Below are 23,278 nucleotides of genomic sequence, written 5' to 3'. Positions count from 1 at the left end.
GAGAAGACATTGCAAGTGTTTCTCTGACTACAATTAGATAGATAAACATGGAACCAGGTGAGAGCAGTCCCACCCAGCTGGACGACAGTGCAGAGGTGTTGGAGGAGGATGGTGTGGTCAACCATGTCAAAGGCTGCAGACAGGTCGAGAAGGACGAGGAGGGAAAGTTTACCTTTGTCACAGTGACATAGGATGTCATTTGTGACTTTGATAAGAGCTGTTTCAGTACGGTGACAGGGTGAAAACCTGATTGGAGGATTCAAACATGGTGTTCTGGGAAAGATGACCATGGATTTGGGAGATGACAAGTTCAAGGACTTTGAAGAGGAAAAGGAGTTTGGAGATGGGGTGTTAGTTTAAAAGGAGGGAGCGAGTCAAGGTTTTTTTTCCAGGGGAAGAGTGATAACTGAATATTTGAAAGAAAGATGGACAGAACCTGACGAGAGGGAACCGTTAACAATATCAGCTAACATGGGAGCCTGGAAGGGACTCAGCTCCGTCTATCTGAGCACCGTGAAGCTGAGTCCCCGGGGCTGCCGACTCCTGTGCCCAGCCTGACACCGTTCGCTCACCCCGGGTCCTGAATCCCTATTCTAGTCCCTTAGCTGGGCTTTTCCTGACGGAAATACCCCCGATCACAAGGTCGGCTGACTCGGAGAGAGAGGGAGAAAGAGAGAAGGCAGTGACCAGGCGGGGGAATGGAAGGGAGACGGACTCAATAAAGTGTCTCCAGAAAAAAATGAATTCTCATGAGAAGATTTCCTGCATCTTCAGCGTTTTGGCTTTCGTAAGAGCATTTTTGTTTTCTGAGCAGATGTGAGGAGCTGAGAATCGAACCAGTGGAGGTGGAGGAGAGACTGTGGCTGCTTTTTCACCTCCTGTCCTGCAGGGGGTGGTGTTAGTCTCTTCCAGCCCCGACTCCCACCACTGGGGGTATTTTCACATTCCCAGTGATTCCTGCTGTTATTCAGTTGATGGAAGTCTGGGGATAAATATTCCATTCATGGACTGGAAACACTGGGACCCGCCTCTGGGCTGCTCTCAGTTGTTTTGTTTATTTATCAATTGAATAATTGATGTAACCGGATATTTCACCGCACTCTTGACCTGCTCTCTGAACTTGGACTGAGTCACCACATAAATAAATGTATTTGTGCAGCAACTTAAATTCGAAAGCATCCATCCGACTTCTTTAAATGTATAATTAGAATCAGAATCAAAGTGATATGCGACTCGAAAGTAATATAAAACATACACCAACCACAGAAGTATGAAGTTGCCAGATATGGTGAAGAGTAAAATCACAGACTTCCTTCTACTCTCCATCTCTGGGTCACTGCGATTCTCTCCCTTGCTCTGACCCCTCAGTCCCTTACGGACTCGACTGGTCACTAAAATGTGTCTGACTGTCAGAACATTGAGCAACAGGATTAAAGCAAATGGGATCACTGGGGTTAAAACCTTATCAAACTTGCGAAATCCCACCCATCCGGGCTCAGTATAATAGCTTCGCTTTATGTAACAGCGCCACGGTACATTGTCGATTATCTCTCCAGGTTCATATCTAAAGTAGATGGGGATGTTTTTTGAACAGAGCAGAATGCAGGTTGTTGCTAGAACCACAGCAGCAGTTTTCTTGGTGCAATATTTAGTTTTCAGCTTCTGGCAACAAATGGCCACAAATCGATCAAAGGTGAAAATGACGGTGAACCAGACAGAACAGTCTATGGCTGCACGAATCAGGACATTGATAACACTACACACAGGCGTGATGTCCAGGAAGCACACTGGGAAATAATAATGATTGATATTGAGCAGTATGACCTCAGTGATAATAACCAGTAGATCTGCCGTTGCCATGGCCACCAGGTAACGAGTGGTGCAGGTGGAGAGGCCGCACTTTCCCCGGGACAGGATCACAATCGCCAGTAAATTAACTGTAAGAGAGTGAAGGGAAAGGAGACTGGAAATTACTGATCAAACATTTTCCGTGTCTGACTCAGACAGTAAGGGCAGGAATTTAGCACCAAAAACAGGGGAGTTGAGGGTGGGTCAGAGGTTAACTTGTAAAAATCTCAACCCTGACCCCAGCTGACCTCTGACCTGCCTACTTCCTGGTTTAACGAAGTCGGGAAAGGGGACGGACAGACAACCAGAAAGTGGGAGCAATGGTTATAATCGAAGCTTTTAATCTCAGTGTTGAGTCTGAGAGGTAATGAAATGCTGAATTGAACAATCCAGTGCTGTTCCTTATTGAACTTCAGTGGAAGAGTGTTGGAGGTCGGATATAGAGAGGTCAGACTGGGAGTGGGATGTAGAATTAATATGACAAGTGATCAGAAGTTCAGGGTCACACTTGCCGACTGAATGGAGGAGTTCAGCAAAGCAATCACTCAATCTGTGTTTGCTCCTCTCCCAACGTCCAGGAAATTCCATTGTGAGCAGCGAATACTGTTAATCAATTGAAAGAAGTCCAAGTAAATCACTGTTTCATGTGGAAGGAGTGTTTGGGGCCTTGGACAGTGGGAAGGGAGGAGGTAAATGGGCAAGTGTTACATCTCCTGTGCTTGCACGGTAAGATTCCTGGGGAAGAGGAGCTGATGTTGAGGGTGATTGAGGAGCGAATCACGGTGTCACAATGAGTGGGGGGAAGGGAGGGGAGCAGAATATATGTTTTAGTTTAGTTTCAGTTATACAGCACTGAAACAGGCCCTTCGGCCCACTGAGTCTGTGCCGATCATCAACCACCCATTTATACTAATCCTACACTAATTCCATATTCTTACCACATCCCCACCTGTCCCTATATTTCCCTACCACCTACCTATACTAGGGGCAATTTATAATAGCCAATTAACCTACCAACCTGCAAGTCTTTGGCATGTGGGAGGAAACCGGAGCACCCGGAGGAAACCCACGCAGACACAGGGAGAACTTGCAAACTCCACACAGGCAGTACCCAGAATTGAACCCGGGTCACTGGAGCTGTGAGGCTATGGTGCTAACCACTGCGTCACTGTGTTGGACTTAGCTAGATGTGGCAGAACTGTTGGAGGATGATGTGTTGAGTGTGGAGGCTGGTGGGATGGAAGGTGAGGACTCGGGGAACATTATCATGGTTCTGGCAGGGAGGGAAGGGGTGAAGGCAGTAACATGGGAAATGGGATGGACACGGTCGAGGGCCCTGTTAACCACAGTGGAGGGGAATCCTTGGCTGAGGAATAATGAAGACATTTCAGAAGCACTGACATGGAAGGTAGCATCATCAGAACAGATGGAACGGAGGTGGAGAAACTGGGAGAATGGAACAGAGTCTTTCCAGGAAGCTGGGTGGGAGGAAGTATAATCAAGGTAACTGTGGGAGTCGGTGGGATTATAGTAGATATTGGTGGACAGCCAATCCCCTGAAGTGGAGATAGAGAAGTCAAGGAAGGGAAGGGAAGTGTCAGAGATGGACCATGTGACGACGAGAGAGGGGTGGAAATTAGAAGCAAAGTTGATGTAATTTTCCAGTTCAAGGCAAAAGAAGGAAATGACACCAGCACAGTCATCAAAGTATCGGAAAAGTATGTGAAGGAGGGGAGCTGAATAGGATTGAAACAAAGAATGGTCCATGTGTCCTACACAAAGGCAGCATAGCTAGGACCCACACAGCTCCCATAGTGACAACATTAGAGTGTGGAATATCCCAATGTTTACACCTGAGGTCCTCACACCAATACTTTACAACAGGATCCCTGCACAGGGATCAGGATCAGCAATCTGTGAGGGTTTTCATTCCCAGACCAGAGCCAGTGAGGAAGAGAGGAGTTCCAGCGGGAATAGCGAGTGAATGAAAAAAAATTACTCAATTCCAAATGGGGCCCTCGGAACATCCCAGCAGGAGATGGTGGAAGGAAACTGGCCTCATGGTGTCTGTCAGACAAGATCCCATCCACTGTGAGTTTAAGGAGAGCTCGGGTTTACTGGACTTTGGAGCAGAGAGGATCAGACTGACATGGACAGAAATGTAAATGGAATTCTGCAGCACAGCTCCAAGCTCAGAAGGAAGGAAGTCTTGTGTGTTGTGGGACAGTCGGGGCCAGAATGACCCAGTGGATGAGGATTCAGATCCTGAAGAAGGGAGAGTGAGATCTCTGAGGGGAGGAACTAAACTGTCAAATAATAATGAATAAATTCAATGAAAAACTTCAAGACTGCCATGTCCAGTAAGGTTCTGTCCTGTTCATAACTTTAAACATAGACTGTATTCAGAATCTTCTGGAACTGAATTTTCTTTTTAAATGAACCACAATGGACATAAAAAGGCTCCATATGATGGCTGCTGACGTTCAGGTGACTTTCGCAATTTTGGCCCGGACTCAGAATTATCTCACACCTTTGGAAAGTTCCTAATTGAATGACCATGAGTGAAGTGCTTCACCTGAAGAGACAAAACCAAGAGGAAACTATTTGTGGAATTCACACCTCCTATTGTTTGTGGTCTGACCCTATGGACTCCTAGACTCACTGGCAGTGGGGGTGATCCTGGAAAATTCCTCTGGGATTAGCCAGGCACAGTCCCCGATGCTGGGAAGGCCTGGGCCTATATTACCAGCAGTGGTGAGGCCTCAGGCAGGTGCCCGCGCCGCTCGGCGACGGGAGCCTAATTTCAATATTCAAAGCGTTGCTTACCCTGGTGCATTCTGCATCCAGCTACCTCTTTGTCAACAATTTTGCAAATTCCAGCAAACGGGTGTCTCTCGCTTACCGTCCCATTCCCAACTGATAAAAACCGGCGGGACAGAAGTTGCAGTGCTCAGAGCCTGTGAAGGTTAGTCTTGCGGATTGGAGTTTTCTTCGCTCTGCACAGCTACACATTCAGTAGCGGGGAGGCCTTGCAGGATGAGGAGAGATGTCAGCAGGACTCATTCTCGGACGATGAGGACACTGAAGACTTACAGCAGGAAAGGTGCCTGGGAGGACAGAGAGCATCCAGGTGCTGTATGCAGGACGAGCAGAGAGCATGGGATGTACGGCAATGCCTTATTGATTAAAGGTTCTCCACCCCATAAAGACCACCATGTGCTCTGTAAGCCACACAGCACCCTCCTTCACCTGTTGTGCAGTAATCAACATCTGCAACATCTTTGTCTCCACCATTACTGGCAGCAGCAGACTGAGCTATTGTCAATGTTACTGCATCTGTGGAGACACACATGAGTAATACTGACATGGCAATGATGTTATTCTATACATTGGCAGTTCTGAAAGGCCAATGATGTAAAGGGAGGAGACATGATCGGTACATGCTGGCACACTTCATGCACACAGTAAAAATGACACACATTAGTGAAGAACATTTAGTGACTGAACTTTTTACAGTGTAGTCTCACCCATTTGCGCCATTGTGTGTTTTTTTAAACATTTGTGGGTACTCCTTCGCGGTGCCATCTCTGCACTGACAGCCTGACTGGAGGAAGGCAGCTGATCTGATTGCCCTTTGGCTGTGGATGACTTTGGTGATCGTTCTTTGTGTGCACGAGGCCTGGAGGGCCCCAGCTGGCTGGGAGAATCCTGTGTCCGTGCAGAACACCCCTCAGACATTGTGGCTGCTGGAGCTTGACTCACCAGCGGAGGGGCAGATGGGCCGGTGTCCACATTGGAATCACCTTGAGGGGGGACCCCAGATATGGTGTGCAGGTTCGCCTCCTCCATCTCAGGGCTTGTTTGAACCCCTCTGCTCTCCTGGGAAGGACCAGGGACAGGGACAGTCTCCATGACCCTGCTCCACCTCTCATCTTGCCACTGATTTGAGGATCTGATGTCCTTGGCAAGGGATAGCAGGTCAGTGTGAATCAATGGAATCTGGTTCTCCAGGAGGGCCATCGTCCTCTCCATGGATGATGCCATGTGCTCAAATGCCTGGGACATGGCAGCTGTCATGGTCTGGATGGACTTCCCCATCATGCGCTCAAGACTGCGCACGACCTGTGACATCTCCACCAGATGTTGCCACGACTGCTGCTGCAGCTCCAGGATGCCCTGTGCTGTCCACAACAGAGGGTCATCAGTAACCTGGGGCTCAGCATGGGCCCGACCACTCACAGCCCTCCGACTGTCAGGGGCCTCGGCTTTCTCAGCCTCAGTCAGCTACATAGGCGTGTATGCACCAGCTTGTGACCCAGACTAGGTGACAGTATCTGCGCTGGTGGAAGGTGCAGGAGTGTCATGGGATGCTGCTTCCTCAGAGGGTGTCTCTTCCTCTGAGGTACAGGAGATGTCCTGGGCCACCAAGGCGATGACCTGCACAATACAATGAGAATAGTACACTGTTATTCTTTATGGTGCTTATCTAACTATTATGACTGCATTGTCTCAATCAGTATGATTTTCACAGTGATCATTGTGTCTATCAAATGGCTGTGTGTTCACACAGGACCCTGAGCTCAATGTCACCGACTGCACAGTTCACACGTATCACTGCCAGTTCCAGGGCCTCCTCCTCAGCCTGTGTCAGCGTCCGCAGATCCGGCACTCCTCCACCAATCCGACTCGCCTCCCGAGCATTGTGGGATCTCTTTGCCTGGTGGAGCAAGGAGGTAGATATTAAGAATGATAGATCAACAAGATGACACATGTCACATGGCTGATGCTCGGTGTGTACTACTGAGTGAACCACCCATGTAGATGCCATGCTCTGAGCAGCAGACAGGGGTGAGTTCTTTCATTCTGTTACAACCAGGTGGGAAAAAGGTCCAGGGTTCCCTTTCAGCCTTCACCTGGTCTTACTGTAACAGGGTTTAATTTTAAACACACCGTGTTTTTAGCTCCCCTTTGGTGAATCCCTGTTCACTGCTTTCCAGTTATAAGGTAAAGAAACCAGCACAAACAGGCTTTCTTAGGTTTAAAGAAGAAAAGTTGAAATTTATTAAACATAAACTTAAACTCTAATCCGGTTAACACCTATGGATACATGCTGCGCCCCACACTAGCATGAATACGTGATCACACATGCAAATAGAGACGGAAGAGAACAGAAGTAAAATAGTAGAAAGGTTTGAGGCAATATCTGAAGAGTTGTTGTTACGTTTCTTCGAGCTCACTGTAGAGTCCTTGATTGTAGGTAGATCTGGCTTTTCATTGGAGACCAGTATTCTTCTTAAATCTTGTTCGCTGTCGGAGACTTTTCTCTCTTGGGTTTCATGTGTCTTAAGTGGATTCAGAGGCTTGTGAGAAAGAGATGGGAGCAGACAGGAGAGAGATCTCTCAGTCCAGAAACAATCAGCTTTCTCCCCAAACCATTTTACAAATTCAAAAAACTCAGGTTGCCCAGCAGGTTAGTCATGTGACTAGCTGGTTTAACCATGTCCGTTTGTGTATTCTGCCATCTTAGCAGTCAACTTGGAATGCGAGCTCCCCCACCTTCAACGTCTGGTGATCAAAAGACCATTGTGGGTTGAATGTCAGGGAATGGTTTGTCTTTCCAGACACCATTTGATAATATGCAAATGTCTTTTCCAGCCATGGTTGATCTGTTCAACAAGTACTGCTTAACTCCAGTAACAGTTTAAAATCAATGTTCATAACAAAATCAATGTGCCCTGTTCTTGGCAGATGGGGGCCGAGCACAACAACTCCACACCCAGTGGAATGAAATGCAATTTGAGAAAAGCACATTTCATTAAAAGGGTCGAGAAATGTAAGATACAGAAAAACCCATACATTTCTCTCATTCATTCCCATTCATTCATAAATCCTAAAACTTATTAAAACTGTCTTCTCTTGATGTCAATGCTATTGTCCCCTTTTTGGCATCCCAATAAACATGTGGTTCTTTTATTTTTGAGAAGTTTCTCTTCCATTTGCCCATTTCCATGTCTGCCTCGGGTCTTTGTTCCTGCTAAGGTAATTTTATTTCTAAAGAGAGGGTGGTTCTATCCTGAACTCTCTTTCAGTGTTTTGCTGAGTCATGTAAAGGCTTTTGACTTCAGGAGATGAGTGGTTGGCTTTTTTTCTGACTGTGGGGAGGATTCTTTGCTAATCTCCCCTTTGTCCCACAGGACACTCCTGCCTACAGGTATTTGTGGCACTTGGACTAGGCGAGGCATCATCCTCATTGTTTCTCTGCGCCCCCCGCCCCCCCCACAGAGGTCTTTCTTTGTCTCTGCAGCATCCTGTAAATGCTGTTAGCAACTCTGGTGGGATGCTTCTAGTGTCTGCATTTACGTAGGAGGATGTGAGGTCTAATTTTCCACATTTTCCGGATTTGGCTGACCAGACAGTAGGGGTTTTCATCTGGGATTCCTCCTGGATTTCCTCTTGGTCACTTTTTCCCCCTTCTCTGTCTAACCGCTTGCCAGCCTTGTGCCTGCCTGTTCATTTTTGTTCTCTGCGGGGGTCCCTTACAGTTCACTAGCCCTCTGCTGGACGGTCCTCCTAACACCGGTACAGGATTTAGGGGAAATAAGACCAAGAAATGCTGGAAATACTCAGCAAGTCTGGCAGCATTTGTGGAGAGAGAAGCAGATTTAATGTTTCAGGTCAGTGACCGTTCATCAGAACTTAGGACTGCAGGTTTCACTGTTGGTTGGCGTTTTCCCTCAACTTGGCACATGTGGCAACTTCTGCAGTACTTCACCACATCTTTGTGGAGCTTTGGCCAGTCAAACTGTTGTCTTATACGGGCTTTGGTCTTGAATATACTGGCATGTGCAGCCTCTGTAGTCTCATGGGCCCTTCTTAATATTTCTCTCTGGTACCACTTACTGGTGAAGTACTGCCCACTGCTTGCGCTCAGATCTGTGAGGAGAACTCCATTTCCTCATCAGTACCTTATTCTTTAAATAGTAGCCATCAGGGACTCCCTCTGCTTCACTTTCAGACTGGGCAGCCTGTGCTAACTCTTACAATACTGGGTCAGCTCGCTGAGCCTCAGCTAGGGAAAATCCATTTCATTCATTCCCTGGGTCTCCTAACTTTCCAAAGAAAGCCACGGACAGGCAGACCTCATGGTCATCTGTCTACAGTGCTAATTCAGTCTCCTCTGGCAGAGCTGCTTGGATCAAGGCCAGATCCACTACACATTCAGGGAAACTGCAGGGGTCCGTCTCCTGCCACTGCCCTGTCTCTCTGACGTGCTGTGTTCTTTTTTTCACTACTGGTGGGCTACCACCTTCACACCCATCAGATCATTACCTAGGAGCAAGTCAACCCCATCCACAGGCAAACTAAGGACAATCCCTACGGTCGCTGGTCCCAAAACTAGGTCGCACTCTCGGTGTACACAGTGTACCAGTACAGGCATACACTGTTCTCCAATACCATTCACTACCATTTTAGTGTCCACTGCACTCTCTGGGGGAAAGGTCAGGCCTTTTCCCAGTAAAAGGGATCTAGTGACCCCTGTGACCCTGAGAATCACTATGTGCTTGCTTGCCCTACTCGAGGGATATGGGGTTACTTTCCTTTCAGACACAAAACCCTCTTAACCTTCAGGAATCCTATTAAATGTTCCTGCACTTGCAGCCCTAACCTTCCTGTGACTCCCTCTTACTGTAGTTAAAGCCACAGCTTGTTCTGCTGTGCTTTCCATCAGGGTTCCATCAGCACTGAGTGGTGTGCCCTGATTAATCCTACAGGTTTTCCCTTTAGTTTCCAGCAGTCAGCTTTTAAATGCCCTGCTTTATTACAATGGAAGCACACAGGTCTCCGGGTCTCACTCTTGCTTACAGCACTTCCTTTTTGGCTAGAGGAGTGGCCCCTGTGTCTCCTGCTTTCCTTTCTCTCCCAGGACTGCTTGGACAAATATCATCTTCCCACCCTTTGTCCTTTCGGATTTGTGGGGGTGAAAAGAACTTATAAATTAAAGCAAATGCAACGGCCAGAACAGCCACTTGCCGGGCTCTCTGAACCCGCCGCTCCTCTACATAGGTCTTTATCGAGAGTGCGAGAGTGTTTAAATTCCTCTAACAGAACTAATTCTCTGAGATTCTCGTAGCTGAGCTGTATGTTAAGAACGATCAGCCACTGGTCAGTAGCCAGCTGCTTACTTCTTTCAAACTCCAGATAAGTTTGATTAGTTTGCTTTTGGCGATATCTTCGGGTACTTTTTTTGTCAGTTCATAATTTGGTGAACTCTCATCTAGATACAGGGAATGAACCTCATGGGCTTTTTCAGTTAGCTTGCTTTGCAGTAAAAGAGGCCAGGTCTCAGCTGGTCATTTTAACTGCCTTGCTAGTTTCCCAAAGGACCCCAAAATTTTTCTACATCTTCCTCATTGAATTTTGGAATTAATTGAGCTAGTTTTAACAATTCTGTCCCCTGCCCTGAATTGCACTCCACCATCTTGGCCATGCTTTCACTGGGGTTACTCTGACACCCCCAAGTTAACTCAAGCCACCTCAGCTCTCTTTCTTCACATTCTTTCTGGAATATTCTTTCACTCTCTCCCTCCTGTCTCTCTCATTCCTTCTCCTGTCTTTCTTTCTTTTCTCTCTTTTTCTTCACGTTCCTTTTGGAAAGGTCTCTCTTTCTCCCTCTCCTGTCTCTCTCTCTTTCTCTTTCCCTGTCTTCTGATACAAATTTATTTTGTTCCAGTTTTATCTTTCCTGGCAGTACCCTGTCTGGGTCTGCTTCTAACACTGTTTCTGCTTCTTCAGATTCAAGGGAGAAATGGTTTACCACTAGCCTTAGGATTTCAGACTTCCTAGCTTTGCCACGTACAGTGATCCCACTTTGCTCAGCCATTTTCCTTAACTCAGCCATAGACAGTGCTTTGAACTTATCCCAAGTTACTTCACCCTGGCTTGGAGAGCTACTAGCTTCAATCACAGACATGTTAGTATTCAAGCACACACAAACACAAGAAAACCAGTACTAAAATCATGCTCTTTTTTGATTGGGAACAATTTGACTTCCCACTTCCAATTTCACTCCTTTGCCTGTGGGTCAATTCCGGACAATGGCACCCAAATTTTTGTTACGATCAGGTGAGAAAGAGGTCTAGGGTTCCCTTTCAGCCTTCACCTGGTCTTGATGTAACAGGGTTTAATTTAAAACATACCGTGTTTTTAGCTCCCCCTTGGTGAATCCTTGTTCACCGCTTTCCAATTATAAGGCAAAGAAACCAGCACAAACAGGCTTTCTTAGGTTTAAAGAAGAAAAGTTGAAATTTATTAAACTTAAACTATAATTCGGTTAACACCTATGGATACATGCCGAGCACCACACTAGCATGCGTACGCAATACACACATGCAAATAGAGACAGAAAAGAGCAGAAGAAAATTAAACTGGAAAACTTTGATGCGATATCTGAAGAGTTGTTGCGGTTTTTCAAGCTCACTGTCGAGTCCTTGAATGTAGATAGATCTGGCTTTTCATTGGGGTCCAGTATTCTCCTTAAACCTTGTTCTCCATTGGAGGCTTTTCTCTCTTGGGGTTCATGTGTCGTCAGTGGATTGAGAGGCTTGTGAGAAAGAGATGGGAGCAGACAGGAGAGAGAACTCTCAGTCCAGGAGCAAACAGCTTTCTGTCCAAACCCTTTGTAAAAATTCAAAAATCTCAGGTTGCCCAGCAGGTTAGTCATGTGACTAGCTGGTTTGAGCATGTTTGTTTGTGTATTCGGTCATCTTTGCAGTCAACCTGGAATGCGAGCTTGCCCACCTTCAACGTCTTGTGATCAAAAGACCATTGTGGGTTGAATGTCAGAAAATGGCTGCTTTGTCCTTTCAAACACTGTCTGTTAATATGCAAATATATTTTCCAGCCACGACTGATCTGCTCAACAAGTCCTCTTTAAACTCCAGTAACAGTTTAAAATCAATGTTCCTGACAAAATCAATGTGCCCCTTTCTTGGCAGGTGGGGGCAGGAATGACAATACATTCATCCATTTATATCACGTCATTCCTCCCTGCCCAAACTCACTGTCTTCGGCATGGCAGTGACACACATGTGTCACTTTGTGAGGGGGACACCCAGGTTCAGTGGAGGCATGATACAAAGTGCCACTTACTTGTGCGGAGTGGAGATGATCGTTGATCCTCTATTGACACTGAAACCAGTCACACCGGATGACCTCATGGCTACTGACCTCCTCTGCCACCTCCAGCCAGGCGGCCTTGATCGGGCGGGAGGGCCTCTTCTTACCATCGCTGGGGAAAAGGACCTCCCACCTTGCCCGCACAGCCTGGAGGAGAGTGAGCAGGGAGACTTCGCTGAACTGTGGGACCACCCTGGAGCGCCCCTCTGCCATCTTTGTATTTTTGTCTGGTCCTTTAAATGCACAGGTTATTCCGCAATGTAACTGCTCGAACTTCTGGCGGCAAGGTTCTTTTTTTAGGTTTTCAAACTATGGCAGGACTGGCTGCCCTTTAAATAGGCCCCAGCACCTGTTTATCATATAACCCAACACCAATCACAGCACTGGAAATCCCACCCCCTCCACGTCTCTTGGTGTGTTGGGGGGTGGGGGGAAGGGGCTGCACATCATGCATATGTTATTGAGCCGCAGCACTCAAGATCGGCGGTGAGCTGGTAAAATGCAGCCCAATGTCTCCCACTGTCTCCGAGCTCGAAACGTAACAAAGAGAGCTGTAAGAAAACAGTTAAATCATCAGTAGGTGTGAATGGTTACCATCCATCCCCATTTTGTAGCAATGACGTAGACCTTCAAATCATTCTGGGTGGACAATAGAAGCTTTGATCAGCTGCAAATGAAAAATACTATCCTGAGAGTTTATGAATTAACACCAGAAGCATATCACCAAAAGTTAGCAGTGGGTGCGAGAGTTCAAAATTAACCACAAGGGATTAAAATAGGTAACCTGGTCTGGCCTACACATCACTGCAGATCCACAGCAATGTGGTTGACTCTTAAATGCCCTCTGAGATGGTGTTGCAAGACACTCAGTTCAAGGGCAAATAGGGATGGGTAATATATGCTGGCCTAGCCAGCGACGCCCACACCCATGAACGAGTAAAAAAAAATCCTGTTAGAGGATTCCAAAATCTATCTTCCGTACAGCCTGAAGACTCATGTGGAAAAGCAGAGGGTTCGAACAACCAGGAATACTGCAACCCTCACTGATGACTCTGAGCTCACACATAGACCCAGGAGCACAGGCAAACCTTTACCTAATAACCCCCAGAAATTCAGAAAAGACAGAAAAGGGGAATACGATAGGAGATGGCAGAGCCAGGAGAAAGAAGCTAGGAATGAGGGTGTGAGATGTATCCCGCCCAAGCCAGAAGAGAAGGCACAGGGAGCAGGAATGACACCTGAAGACCTGTGTGTTCCATTGCAGTAAAACAGGATACACAAGGTCAGACTGCTGGAAACTCAAGGGGAAGCCCGTCAGCTTAATAGGGATCCACAAAAGCAGCCCTGAGAAGGATACCCCTGTGGGTGGTGTAGCAGATCAGACCATGGCCCTACCTCCTGAAATTGACCCCTCTATCAGTACCGCCCTGTGCATGGTAGAACTGAACAAAATCCCTGAAAGTTACTGGAGTTTTGTCCTCCAGGGAACAGTATCCCCATATCCCCCTATGGAAATGAACACGTCCATCGTACTGCTCAGGGATACCAGGGACACTCACTTCCTGATGTTGGGTAAAGACCTGACACTTCTCCCAGAAAGCTCCGTGAATGTCAAGACCCTAATCAATGGGATTGGAGGTGGATACATGTCCATTCCCCTCTATTGGTTTCACTTTCAATGTGACCTAGTCTCTAGACCAGTCACTGTAGGGATTGTCCCTGAGCTGTCGGTGGCTGGGATAGATTTCCTGCTGCGTAATAATTTGGCTGGCAGTAAGGTGGTAACATCCCCCATAATCCTAGACCAGCCAAGTGAGAAGAGAGAAACAGAGCAGTTACAGGAGGAAGTCCTGGGGATCTTCCTAGACTGTGTAGTGAGCCAATACCAAACCAGGCAGGCAAGTTTAAATAATGAGAAGCCAGGACCTCAGTTAGATGAGCCAGAGGTCTGGCTGTCTGAGAGCTTCTTTGGGAACCTGAATGAAGGAGAGGAGCTGCTCAGCCGGGCCTCCTTAGCTAAGACTCAGCAGACAGACCCCACCCTAAAGTATATAGCGCAGACTGCCTGCTCTGAGGCAGAATCCATCCAGGTCCCAGGTACCTGAGAGATGGGATAGTAATGCAGAAGTGAAGATTCCCTTGGAGACTGGTAGAAGAGGAGTGGACAGTGGTGACCAGATTGTTGTGCCTCCAGAGTACTGTAAGGAAATCTATCAAATTGCCCATGTCCTTCTAATGACTGGACAAGGGGGTTGGGCAAGGGGGCACAAGACCCCAGCCCGAATAAGCAGCCATTTTTACTGGCCTCAGTTACGATCTGATGTGGCCGAATTCTGCAAGACCTGTCACACTTGTTAGTCTGCGAGAAAGTCACAGTCCACAATTAAACCTGCCCCAATCAAACCCACACTGGTGTTTACTGAACCCTTTAACAGAATCCTGATAAACTGTTTAGCACCCTCACCCAGAACCAGGTCGGGTTATCAATCCCTCCTCAGTATAATGGACCTGGTCACCTGATACCCTGAGGCCACCTCCCACCTTCAAAAAAATCACAACCAAACACGTGACTGAGGGTCTGATTCAGTTCTTTACCCTGTATGGCCTGTCAAGAGAGATCCAATCGGACCAGGGAATGAATTTCATGTCCCATGTGTTCCAGGAGGTTGTCCACTGCCGAGGTATAATATAGTTAAAATCCACAGCCTTCCACCCACAGGCCCAAGGAGTGTTAGAACGGTATCATCAGACCCTCAGAACCATGATCTGAACATACTGCCTTGAATACCCTCATGACTGGGATAAGGGATTAGGATTCTTGCTGTTCACCACGAGAGATTCACCTAATGAATCCACAGGCTTCAGCCCATTCAAATTAATTTATAGACATGAAGTGCGAGGCCCCCTGAAGCCAGTAAAAGATAAATTTCTGGAGCTACGAGAGGAAGCCTCACTATTAGATACCTGTCCACATTTCGTGATTGGCTCTTTAACGCCTGTCTGTGGCCAAAGAGCATTTAAAAGATTCACAGCAAATCATGAAGAAGCAGGTAAGCAGACAGACTGAGACTGAAACTCTCCAGCCAGGAGATCAGGTCTTGGTGCAAAATTTAGTGTCCTGGATGGTGTGATCAAAAGGATCAATGAGGTAAATTATCTGATTCATACCCCAGACGGAAGATAAAAACACTCGTTATACCACCTGTACATGTTATAAAGATATTATAGCTGAGAACCCAGCCAACCAGTCAGTGTTTGTCAGAAGGTCGAGATAGGAGAGGACAGCAGTGTCAGCAAGGACGGATAGACGAGGAATAGGGAGGAGAAAACTCACAGGTTAAAACCCCCGACGGTAAGACTGGAAAAGACAATATTTTGGATGGTTTAAACACCATGATGACCTATTTATCTGACGACCAGAAGGAAGATATAACCAGCCTGCACAGGGAGTTTAAAGAAGTGTCTAGTGACCAACCGAGATGTTCCTCACTGACAGTTCATGGTGTGGATGTTGTAATGTGTGTACAGAAAGTGTGTTCATATTTCTCTTGTTTTATTGGGAAAACAGTGTCCATTGTTTTTTCATGTGGCAGAGGTATGTCATGTCCAGTAAAGGTATGGCCTATTCATACATTTAAACATGAACTGGATTCCACATAGAACCTTCTGGAACTGAATTTTCTTTTCAATGAACCACAATGGACATAAAAAGGCTACACAAGATGGCTGCCAAGGGTCAGGTGACTTTTGCAATTTCAGCCCGGACTCGGAGTTATATCCATCCTCCAGAAAGTTCCTAATTGAATGGCCATGGGTAGAGTGCCTCCCTTTAATGGACATAAAAAAGACAAAACCATTTGTGGAATTCACACCTCCGATTGTTTGAGGTCTGACCCAAAACTCAATATCTATGAACTTACTGTCTCCGAGCTCAAAACTTAACAAAGAGAGCGATAAGAAAACAGTTAAATCATAAGTAGTTGTGAATGGTCACCGTCCATCCCCATTGTGTAGAAATGGCTTCGACCTTCAAATCATTCTGGGTGGACAATAGAAACATTGATCAGGTGGCCGCCTGACTGAAACTCATCACAAATAATGAATCTTATTACTCCAAGCACCAGGGAGAAACTGGTCATTCTGCGAACAACAGTTGGAGAGACAACAACAAAGGCAGATCCCCTTTCACTTAAAACATCCTAAGGTCTCCAAGCCTGTCACTTTTCAAGTTCACCAGTCCAGAAAACTGACCTCTGAGTGATGAGACTACAAGCAACTAACTTCATGACCTGTTGAAAATCCACCTCATTGAGAAAATCCGGCAATAACTTTGATTTACTACTCCGGCTATCAAATCCACATAACTGCATTTCAGGATTAACAACGCCTTCATCACCAGGACCATAACGCACCCCTTTTCCCCAAGAGGAGACAAATCACATGACTTACAAACTATTTCTTTGTTGGCAATTTGTAAAAGTGCATTATCCTCTTTAATGACTTTCTTTCTCGGGTGTGTGGGCGGTGAGTGAGTGACATTGCGTTGGAGTTTCTGGATGCACATGTGAATAAAATTAATCCTGTTTATCTGAACCTACAAAAAGCGTGCTACTGATTATTCAAGTTGGCCATACACTAGAGGGTTAAGAAACACAGAAACTTCCTTGCCAAAAACACACTGATTACGAAAGTAAAGGGAAGTGAACTGGGGTTTCAGTTCTCTCTCAATCCTGTCAGTAACAGACATTTAAGTCAGAAAGTGGGGAGATATTTGAGAATAAAAGAGATGGTAAACTCTCTGGTTTGGATGCATTGCATCCAGACAAACTATAAAACGAAGGGAAGAGATAGACATTATGTTCTGAGGCTAGTTAAGTGTAAGAAATGTCATTATACAGAGATTAAGATGCTGTAACAGTGTTGTCCCTAACTGTCAGCAAGTAGTTAACATCTGTTTCTGTTGGAGCAGTTCAATAGGAGACAGAGCAATATCAAAACATTTCACTTTATCCACTTATTACCAAACATCAGCAAAAAACACTTCGCAATCAATTACATTTTTAAAACACAGAGGTAACTTCATGCAGTGGAGAGATCAAATACCTGAAACAATGATTTCAAAATTGAACTGGGTTGTACAATTGCATGCAATACAATTCCACAGTGACAGATCCTCCCAGTAATACATGGTCACTGAAACAGATGTTCCACTCCGGTTAGTGACCCACATCAGTACAATTCCACAGTGACAGATACTCCCAGTAATACATGGTGTCAGGCAAACCCTCCACCTGGCAAGACTGAGGCACACATGATTTTGCCACATGAACATTAAAACTTAAAAATTGCAAGCCCCTGACTGGAGAGACATTTGCATAGTAACAGGCAGTGTTGGAACAATGGGGACCCAGTTGTTGCTTCCCCAGTACACAGGAGAAGTGGTCAGATCAGTTTTAGTCACATGACTAACTGGTTCTTGCAGAGGTCTGAATTGAGGGTATTAAATTTGAGAAAACAGTACTTGAAATCAGAAAGCACTTTTCTCCTGGACTGATAAGACCTCCCTCCTGTCTGTTCTCATCTCACCCACACCAGCATCAGAAGCCATTGAAGACATATGAACACTAAGAGAGAAAAGTCTCCTCAGTGAACAGGATTTAAGAAGAATACAGGGCCCAATCAAAAGCAAGACTACCTTTCAGCAAGTATTACAGCGAGCTCGAAGCCCAGTAAAAACCCCTCTTCAGAGATTGCCTCAAACTTTTTACTTTATTTATTCTTCGCTTTTCTGTCTCCATATTTACATACGTGTATTGTGTGTGCATGCTAGCGTGGGCACGTCGTATATCCGTAGGCGTTAACCGTATGAGAGTTTAAGTTTAAGGTTTAATAAATTTCATTTTTCTTCTCTAAATGGAAGAAAGCCTGTTTATGCTCATTTCTTTGTCTTATAATTGGAAAGCTGTGAACCAGGATTCACAAAAGGGGAGCTCAAAACCCAGTGTATTTAAAATTAAAGCGTGTTACAATAAGACCAGGTGAAGATAGCAAAAGACCCCTAGACATCTTTCTCACATGTTCATAACAGAAATTTGGATGCTTGTGCCTGGAATTTTACCCACAGACAAGCGAGTGAAATTGGAAGTGGGAAGCCAACTTGTTCCCAATCAAAAAGAGCAAGGTTTTAATACAGGCCTTCTTGTGGTTGTGTATGATTTATTACTAACATGTCTGCAACTGAAACGAGCAGCTCTTCAAGCCAGGGTGAAGTAACTTGGGAATAAGTTAAAAGCACTGTCTGTGGAGGAGTTGAGGAAAATGGCTGAGCAGTGTGGGATCACTGTAGGTGAGCTAGGAAGTCTGAACTCCTAAAGCTTGTGGCCAACCATTTTTCCCTTTAATCTGAAGAAGCAGAAGCAGTGTTAGAAGCAGACCCTGACAGGGTACTGCTACCAAAGTTACAATTGGAGCAAAGGAAACTTGAATTAGAGGAAAAAGAGAAAGAGAGACAGGGTAAAAGGAGAGAGAGAGGCAGGAGAGGGAGAAAGAGAGAGCCTTCCAAAAGGAACTTGAAGAGAAAGAAAGGCAGGAGAGAGAGAGAGAAATAATATTCTGGAAAGAATCCAAAGAGAGAGAGCTGAGGTGGCTCGAGTTAACTAGGGGACGACAGAGTAACCCCAGTGAAAGCATGGCCAATATTGAGGAGTGCAATTCAGGGCTGGAAACGTGTTTGCTAAAAGTCGCTCAATTAATTCCAAAATTCAATGAGGAAGATGTGGAAACGTTTTTGTGTCATTTGAGAAACTGGCAAGGCAGCTAAAATGGCCAGCTGAGACATGGTGTCTCTTATTGCAAAACAAACGAGCCGGAAAAGCCCATGAGGTTTATTTCTTGTTGCCAGATGAGAGTTCATCAAATTGTGAACTGACCAAAAATTCTATCCTCGGGGCATATGAATTAGTACCCGAAGTCTATCGCCAAATGTTTAGAACCCTCAAAAAGCAAACCCATCAAACTTATCTGGAGTTAGAAAGAAGCAAGCAGCTGGCTTTTGACCAGTGAGTGAGGGCTTTAAAAATACAGCTCAGCTATGAGACTCTCAGAGAAGTAATCCTGTTAGAGGAATTTAAAAACTCTCTCCCTTTTTCAATAAAGACCCATGTGAGAGAAGCAGTGGATTCAGGGAGCCCGGCAAGCGGCCATTCTGGCTGATGAGTTTGCTTTAATTTATAAATCGGTTTCCCAGGGGAGAACCTTTCCTAATCATCCCCACCAATCCGAAAAAGACAACGGGCGGGAAGGTGATATCTGCCCAGGCAGACCTGGAAGAGAAAGGAAAGCAGGAGACACAGGGAGCCCTCTTCCAGCCAAAGAGGAAGGTGCTGTGAGCAATAGCGAGACCCAGAGACCTGTGTGCTTCCATTGTAATAAGGCAGGGCATTTAAAAGCTGACTGCTGGAAACTAAAGGGAACACCGGTAGGGTTAATCTTGGCACACCCGCTCAGTGCAGATGGGACCCTGATGGAACACACAGAACAAGCTGTAGCTTTAACTGCAATAAGAGTTCAACCCAGGAAGCTTACTACGGTCAGTGCAGGAAAAGTTAATAGAATTCCTGAAGGTTATCAGCATTTTGTATTTGAAGGGAAAGTAACCCGATATCCCTTGAGTGGGGCAAGCAATCCCATAGTAATTCTCAGGGACACAGGGACCACCAGATCCCTTTTACTGGGAAAAGGCCTGACCTTTCCCCCGGAGAGTGCAGTGAAACCAAAATGGTGGTGAAAGGTATTGAAGGGCAGTGTATGCCTGTACCTGTATACCCGGTGCACCTAGAGCGCGCCGTGGTTTTGGAACCAGTGACGGTAGGGATTGTCCCTAGTTTGTCTGTGGATGGGGTTGACCTGCTCCTAGGTGATGATCTGGTGGGGATGAAGGTGGTAGACCCCCAGTAGTGAAAGAAAGACTGCAGGAGGTCAGAGGGACAGGGCGGAAGCAGGAGACAGTCCCCTGCAGTTTCTCTGAATGTGTCCCTGAATGGATTCCCATGGATCTGGCCATGATCAAACCACCTCCCCCAGAGGAGAATGCATTGGCACTGTAGGTAAATAACCATGAGGTCTGCCTGTCCGAGACTTTCTTTGGAAAGTTTAGAGACCCAAGGAATTAATTTAATGGATTTTACCTAGGTGAGGCTCAACGAGTCGACACAGTATAGCGAGAGTTAGCACAGGCTGCCCAGTCTGAAAGTGAAGCAGAGGGAGTCCCTGATTACTACTATTTAAAGAATGTGGTACTGATGAGGAAATGGAGTTCTCCTCACAGACCTGAGGGCAAATAGTGGACAGTAGTTCACCAGTTAGTGGTGCCACAGAGGTACTGGGAAGAAATATTAAGAAGGGTCCACGAGAATACAATAGCTGTACATACCAGTATATGAAAGACCAAAGCCCACATAAATCAGCAGTTTGACTGGCCAAAAAGCCACAAAAGTGTGGTGGAGTACAGCAGAAGTTGTCACATGTGCCACATTGAGGGGAAACCCCAACCTGCAATGAAACCTGCACCCCTAAGTTCTTTACCAGTGTTAGGAAGACCCTCCAGCAGAGGGTTGCTGAACTGTAAGGGATACCCGCCAAGGGCGGCACAGTGACGCAGTGGTTAGCACCGCAGCCTCACAGCTCCAGGGACCAAAGTTCGATTCTGGGTACTGCCTGTGCGGAGTTTGCAAGTTCTCCCTGTGACCATGTGGGTTTTCTCCGGGTGCTCCGGTTTCCTCCCACTGCCAAAGACTTGCAGGTGATATGTAAATTGGCTGTTGTAAATTGCCCCTAGTGTAGGTAGGTGGTAGGGAATATGGGATTACTGTAGGGTTAGTATAAATGGGTGGTTGTTGGTTGGCACAGACTCGGTGGGCCGAAGGGCCTGTTTCAGTGCTGTATCTCTAAATAAATAAATAAATAGAACAAAGAGGACAGGCAGGCACATGGCTGGAAAAAATGACCAAGAGGACACATTAGAGGAAGTCCGGGAAGAATCCCAGATGAAAACCCCTACTGTCTGGTCAACTAACCCCGAAAAATGTGAAAAGTTAGACCCCACATCCTCCTATGTAAATGCAGACTCTAGAAACACCCCACCAGAGTTGTTTACAGCATTTTCAGGAACATGTAGAGACAAAGAGAGACCTCTAGGGGGCAGATAAACCACGAGAGTGATGCCTCACCTAGTTGAATTGTTCAGCCAAGTCTGCACAAATACCTACAGGTAGGAGTGCCCCAGAGAACAAAGGGGAGTTTAACAAAGACTCCTCCCCCACAGTCCGAGGAAAAGGGAACCACCCATCCCCTCAATTCAGAAGCCTTTGCATGGCTCAGAGGGCTCAGAACTGACCCGCCCACGACCAACTCCCCTGAGGAAAAAGAGGGGGAAATTAAAACAGTCCAGAGTGGACCATTTTTAATAGGCTTTATGATTGGTGAATGAATGGAAATGAATGAGAGAAATGCATGTTATTTCTTTCTGTATCTTATATTTCTCACAAACCTTGTAATAAAATGCACCGGTTTTCCTCAAATTGCATTTCATTTCCCTGGGTCTGGAGATGTCAGGCAAACCCTCCACCTGCCAAGACTGAGGCGCATATTATTTCACCACATGAACATTAAAAGTTAAAAATTGCAAGCCCCTGACTGGAAATATATTTGCATAGTAACAGACAGTGTTGGAACAAAGGGGATCCAGTTGTTACTGTCTCACGACACAGAAGAAGTGGTCAGACTGGTTATAGTCACATGACTAACTGGTTCTTGCAGAGGTTTGAATTGAGAGTTTTAAATTTGAGAAAACAGTACTTGAAATCAGAACGTACTTTTCTCCTGGACTGATAAGATTTACCTTCTGTCTGCTCTCATCGCACTCACACCAGCATCATAAGCCATTGAAGACATATGAACAGTATATTGAGAAAAGTCTCGTCAGTGAACAGGATTTAAGAAGAATACTGGGCCCCAACCAAAGGCAAGACTACCTACAATCAAGCATTCCAGTGATCTCGAAGCACAGTAAATACCCTTATCCAGAGATTGCCTCAAACATTTTACTTTATTGTTTCTTCTGCTCTTTTCTGTCTCCGTATTTGCATGTGTGTATCACATGTGCATGCTAGCGTGGACGCATCGTATATCCTGAGGCGTTAGCCGTATTAGAGTTTAAGTTTAAGGTTTAATAAAATTCAACCGTGTTACAATATGACCAGGTGAGGATAATAACAGACCCCCAGACACGTTTCTCACCTGGTCGTAACAATGGTCACTGGGATCAGGTGTTCCACTTCGGTTAGTGACCCACAGTCAATTTGATTTTACACTGACTGATGCTCCCACTAATACCTTCACTCAGAGAGTTGCCTTCACTGAGGTCTAATTCTGCATGACACAATATTCCACTAAATGCAATAACTTGATAATTCAGAGAGCCTGTTAGTTGCAAACAGAGGATTATTATCAGCTGAGAGAATGGTACAAAACTGCAGAGTTAATTCAGGATATTTGATGTAAGGAAATGATATCACTGATCGGGTGTCTGTATAACAGTGACCACTAGATCAGCATTTAACATTATCAGTCACAGAGTAAACAAGAGACCAGCTCACACACAGATTTACACAACTTCAATGCTTATAGTCACTTACCAGGAACACCAATGACAGAGAGGATTGGGTAATATATTTTCAAGACACTGTCGATTGGAAGATGCATTTTCTGTGTGAAGTGATGTGTCCCTTCGTACCGCAGGTAATCTCTCTGTATTAAACTCTGAGGTGACACATTGCCAGAGCCTGTAATTTATACCCTGTGGGATCTCCACGGGGATATTGAGGTTGCAACATTGTTCAAACTGTTTTTAAATTGAACAAAGAGATTACAACATCGAGTTTCGTTCGTGTTGTGATAGAATATATTAATTTCTGAGATTGAATTGGAAAACTCCAAAGACTGGACAATTCTGATCACATTAATTAACTCATGAAAATTGGAAGCTGTATTCTCCCAGCAATGAGGTTGTTCTTTCAAACACCATCAGTCCCATCTCTAGATCTCATGTTGTTTCAGTGATGTCCTTCACTCGACTGTGGTTCGGGTGGTGAAGAGCAGATTGCGGCCATTGTCCATCTGGGCCTTGAGCTGCAGGCTCTCATTGTAAAGCACAGAGAACTGGGACTGCAGGCATTGAAACTCTGGGGAGTCCTTC

The 23,278-nt window shown here is 45.7% G+C and overlaps 1 protein-coding gene across 1 annotated transcript; it reads right to left on the bottom strand.

Annotated features, from left to right (window-relative positions):
* Positions 1 to 747: 747 nt before the first annotated feature.
* On the bottom strand, positions 748 to 2,436 carry LOC137345748 (probable G-protein coupled receptor 139). The gene is made up of 3 exons (XM_068009007.1): positions 2,361 to 2,436; positions 1,084 to 1,937; positions 748 to 927 (listed from the first exon to the last, which is right to left on the bottom strand). Exons 1-3 carry the CDS (start codon positions 2,434 to 2,436, stop codon positions 748 to 750), a joined length of 1,110 nt encoding a protein of 369 aa, XP_067865108.1.
* Between the last annotated feature and the right edge of the window lie 20,842 nt (positions 2,437 to 23,278).

Source organism: Heterodontus francisci, chromosome 29 (genome assembly GCF_036365525.1).
Source record: "Heterodontus francisci isolate sHetFra1 chromosome 29, sHetFra1.hap1, whole genome shotgun sequence".
NCBI lineage: Eukaryota > Metazoa > Chordata > Chondrichthyes > Heterodontiformes > Heterodontidae > Heterodontus > Heterodontus francisci.
Note: the sequence above shows the minus strand (reverse complement) of the source record. Positions and strands in the feature narration are given on the sequence as shown.

Excerpts from the sequence above, each read along its gene's own strand:
- LOC137345748 (XM_068009007.1), bottom strand. The coding sequence starts at position 2,436 with ATGGAATTTCCTGGACGTTGGGAGAGGAGCAAACACAGATTGAGTGAT. Across the intron at positions 1,938-2,360 it reads TGAACTCCTCCATTCAGTCG|TTAATTTACTGGCGATTGTG; the intron begins GCAAGTGTGACC and ends ACTCTCTTACAG. Across the intron at positions 928-1,083 it reads AGAGTGCGGTGAAATATCCG|TGGTGGGAGTCGGGGCTGGA; the intron begins GTTACATCAATT and ends AAATACCCCCAG.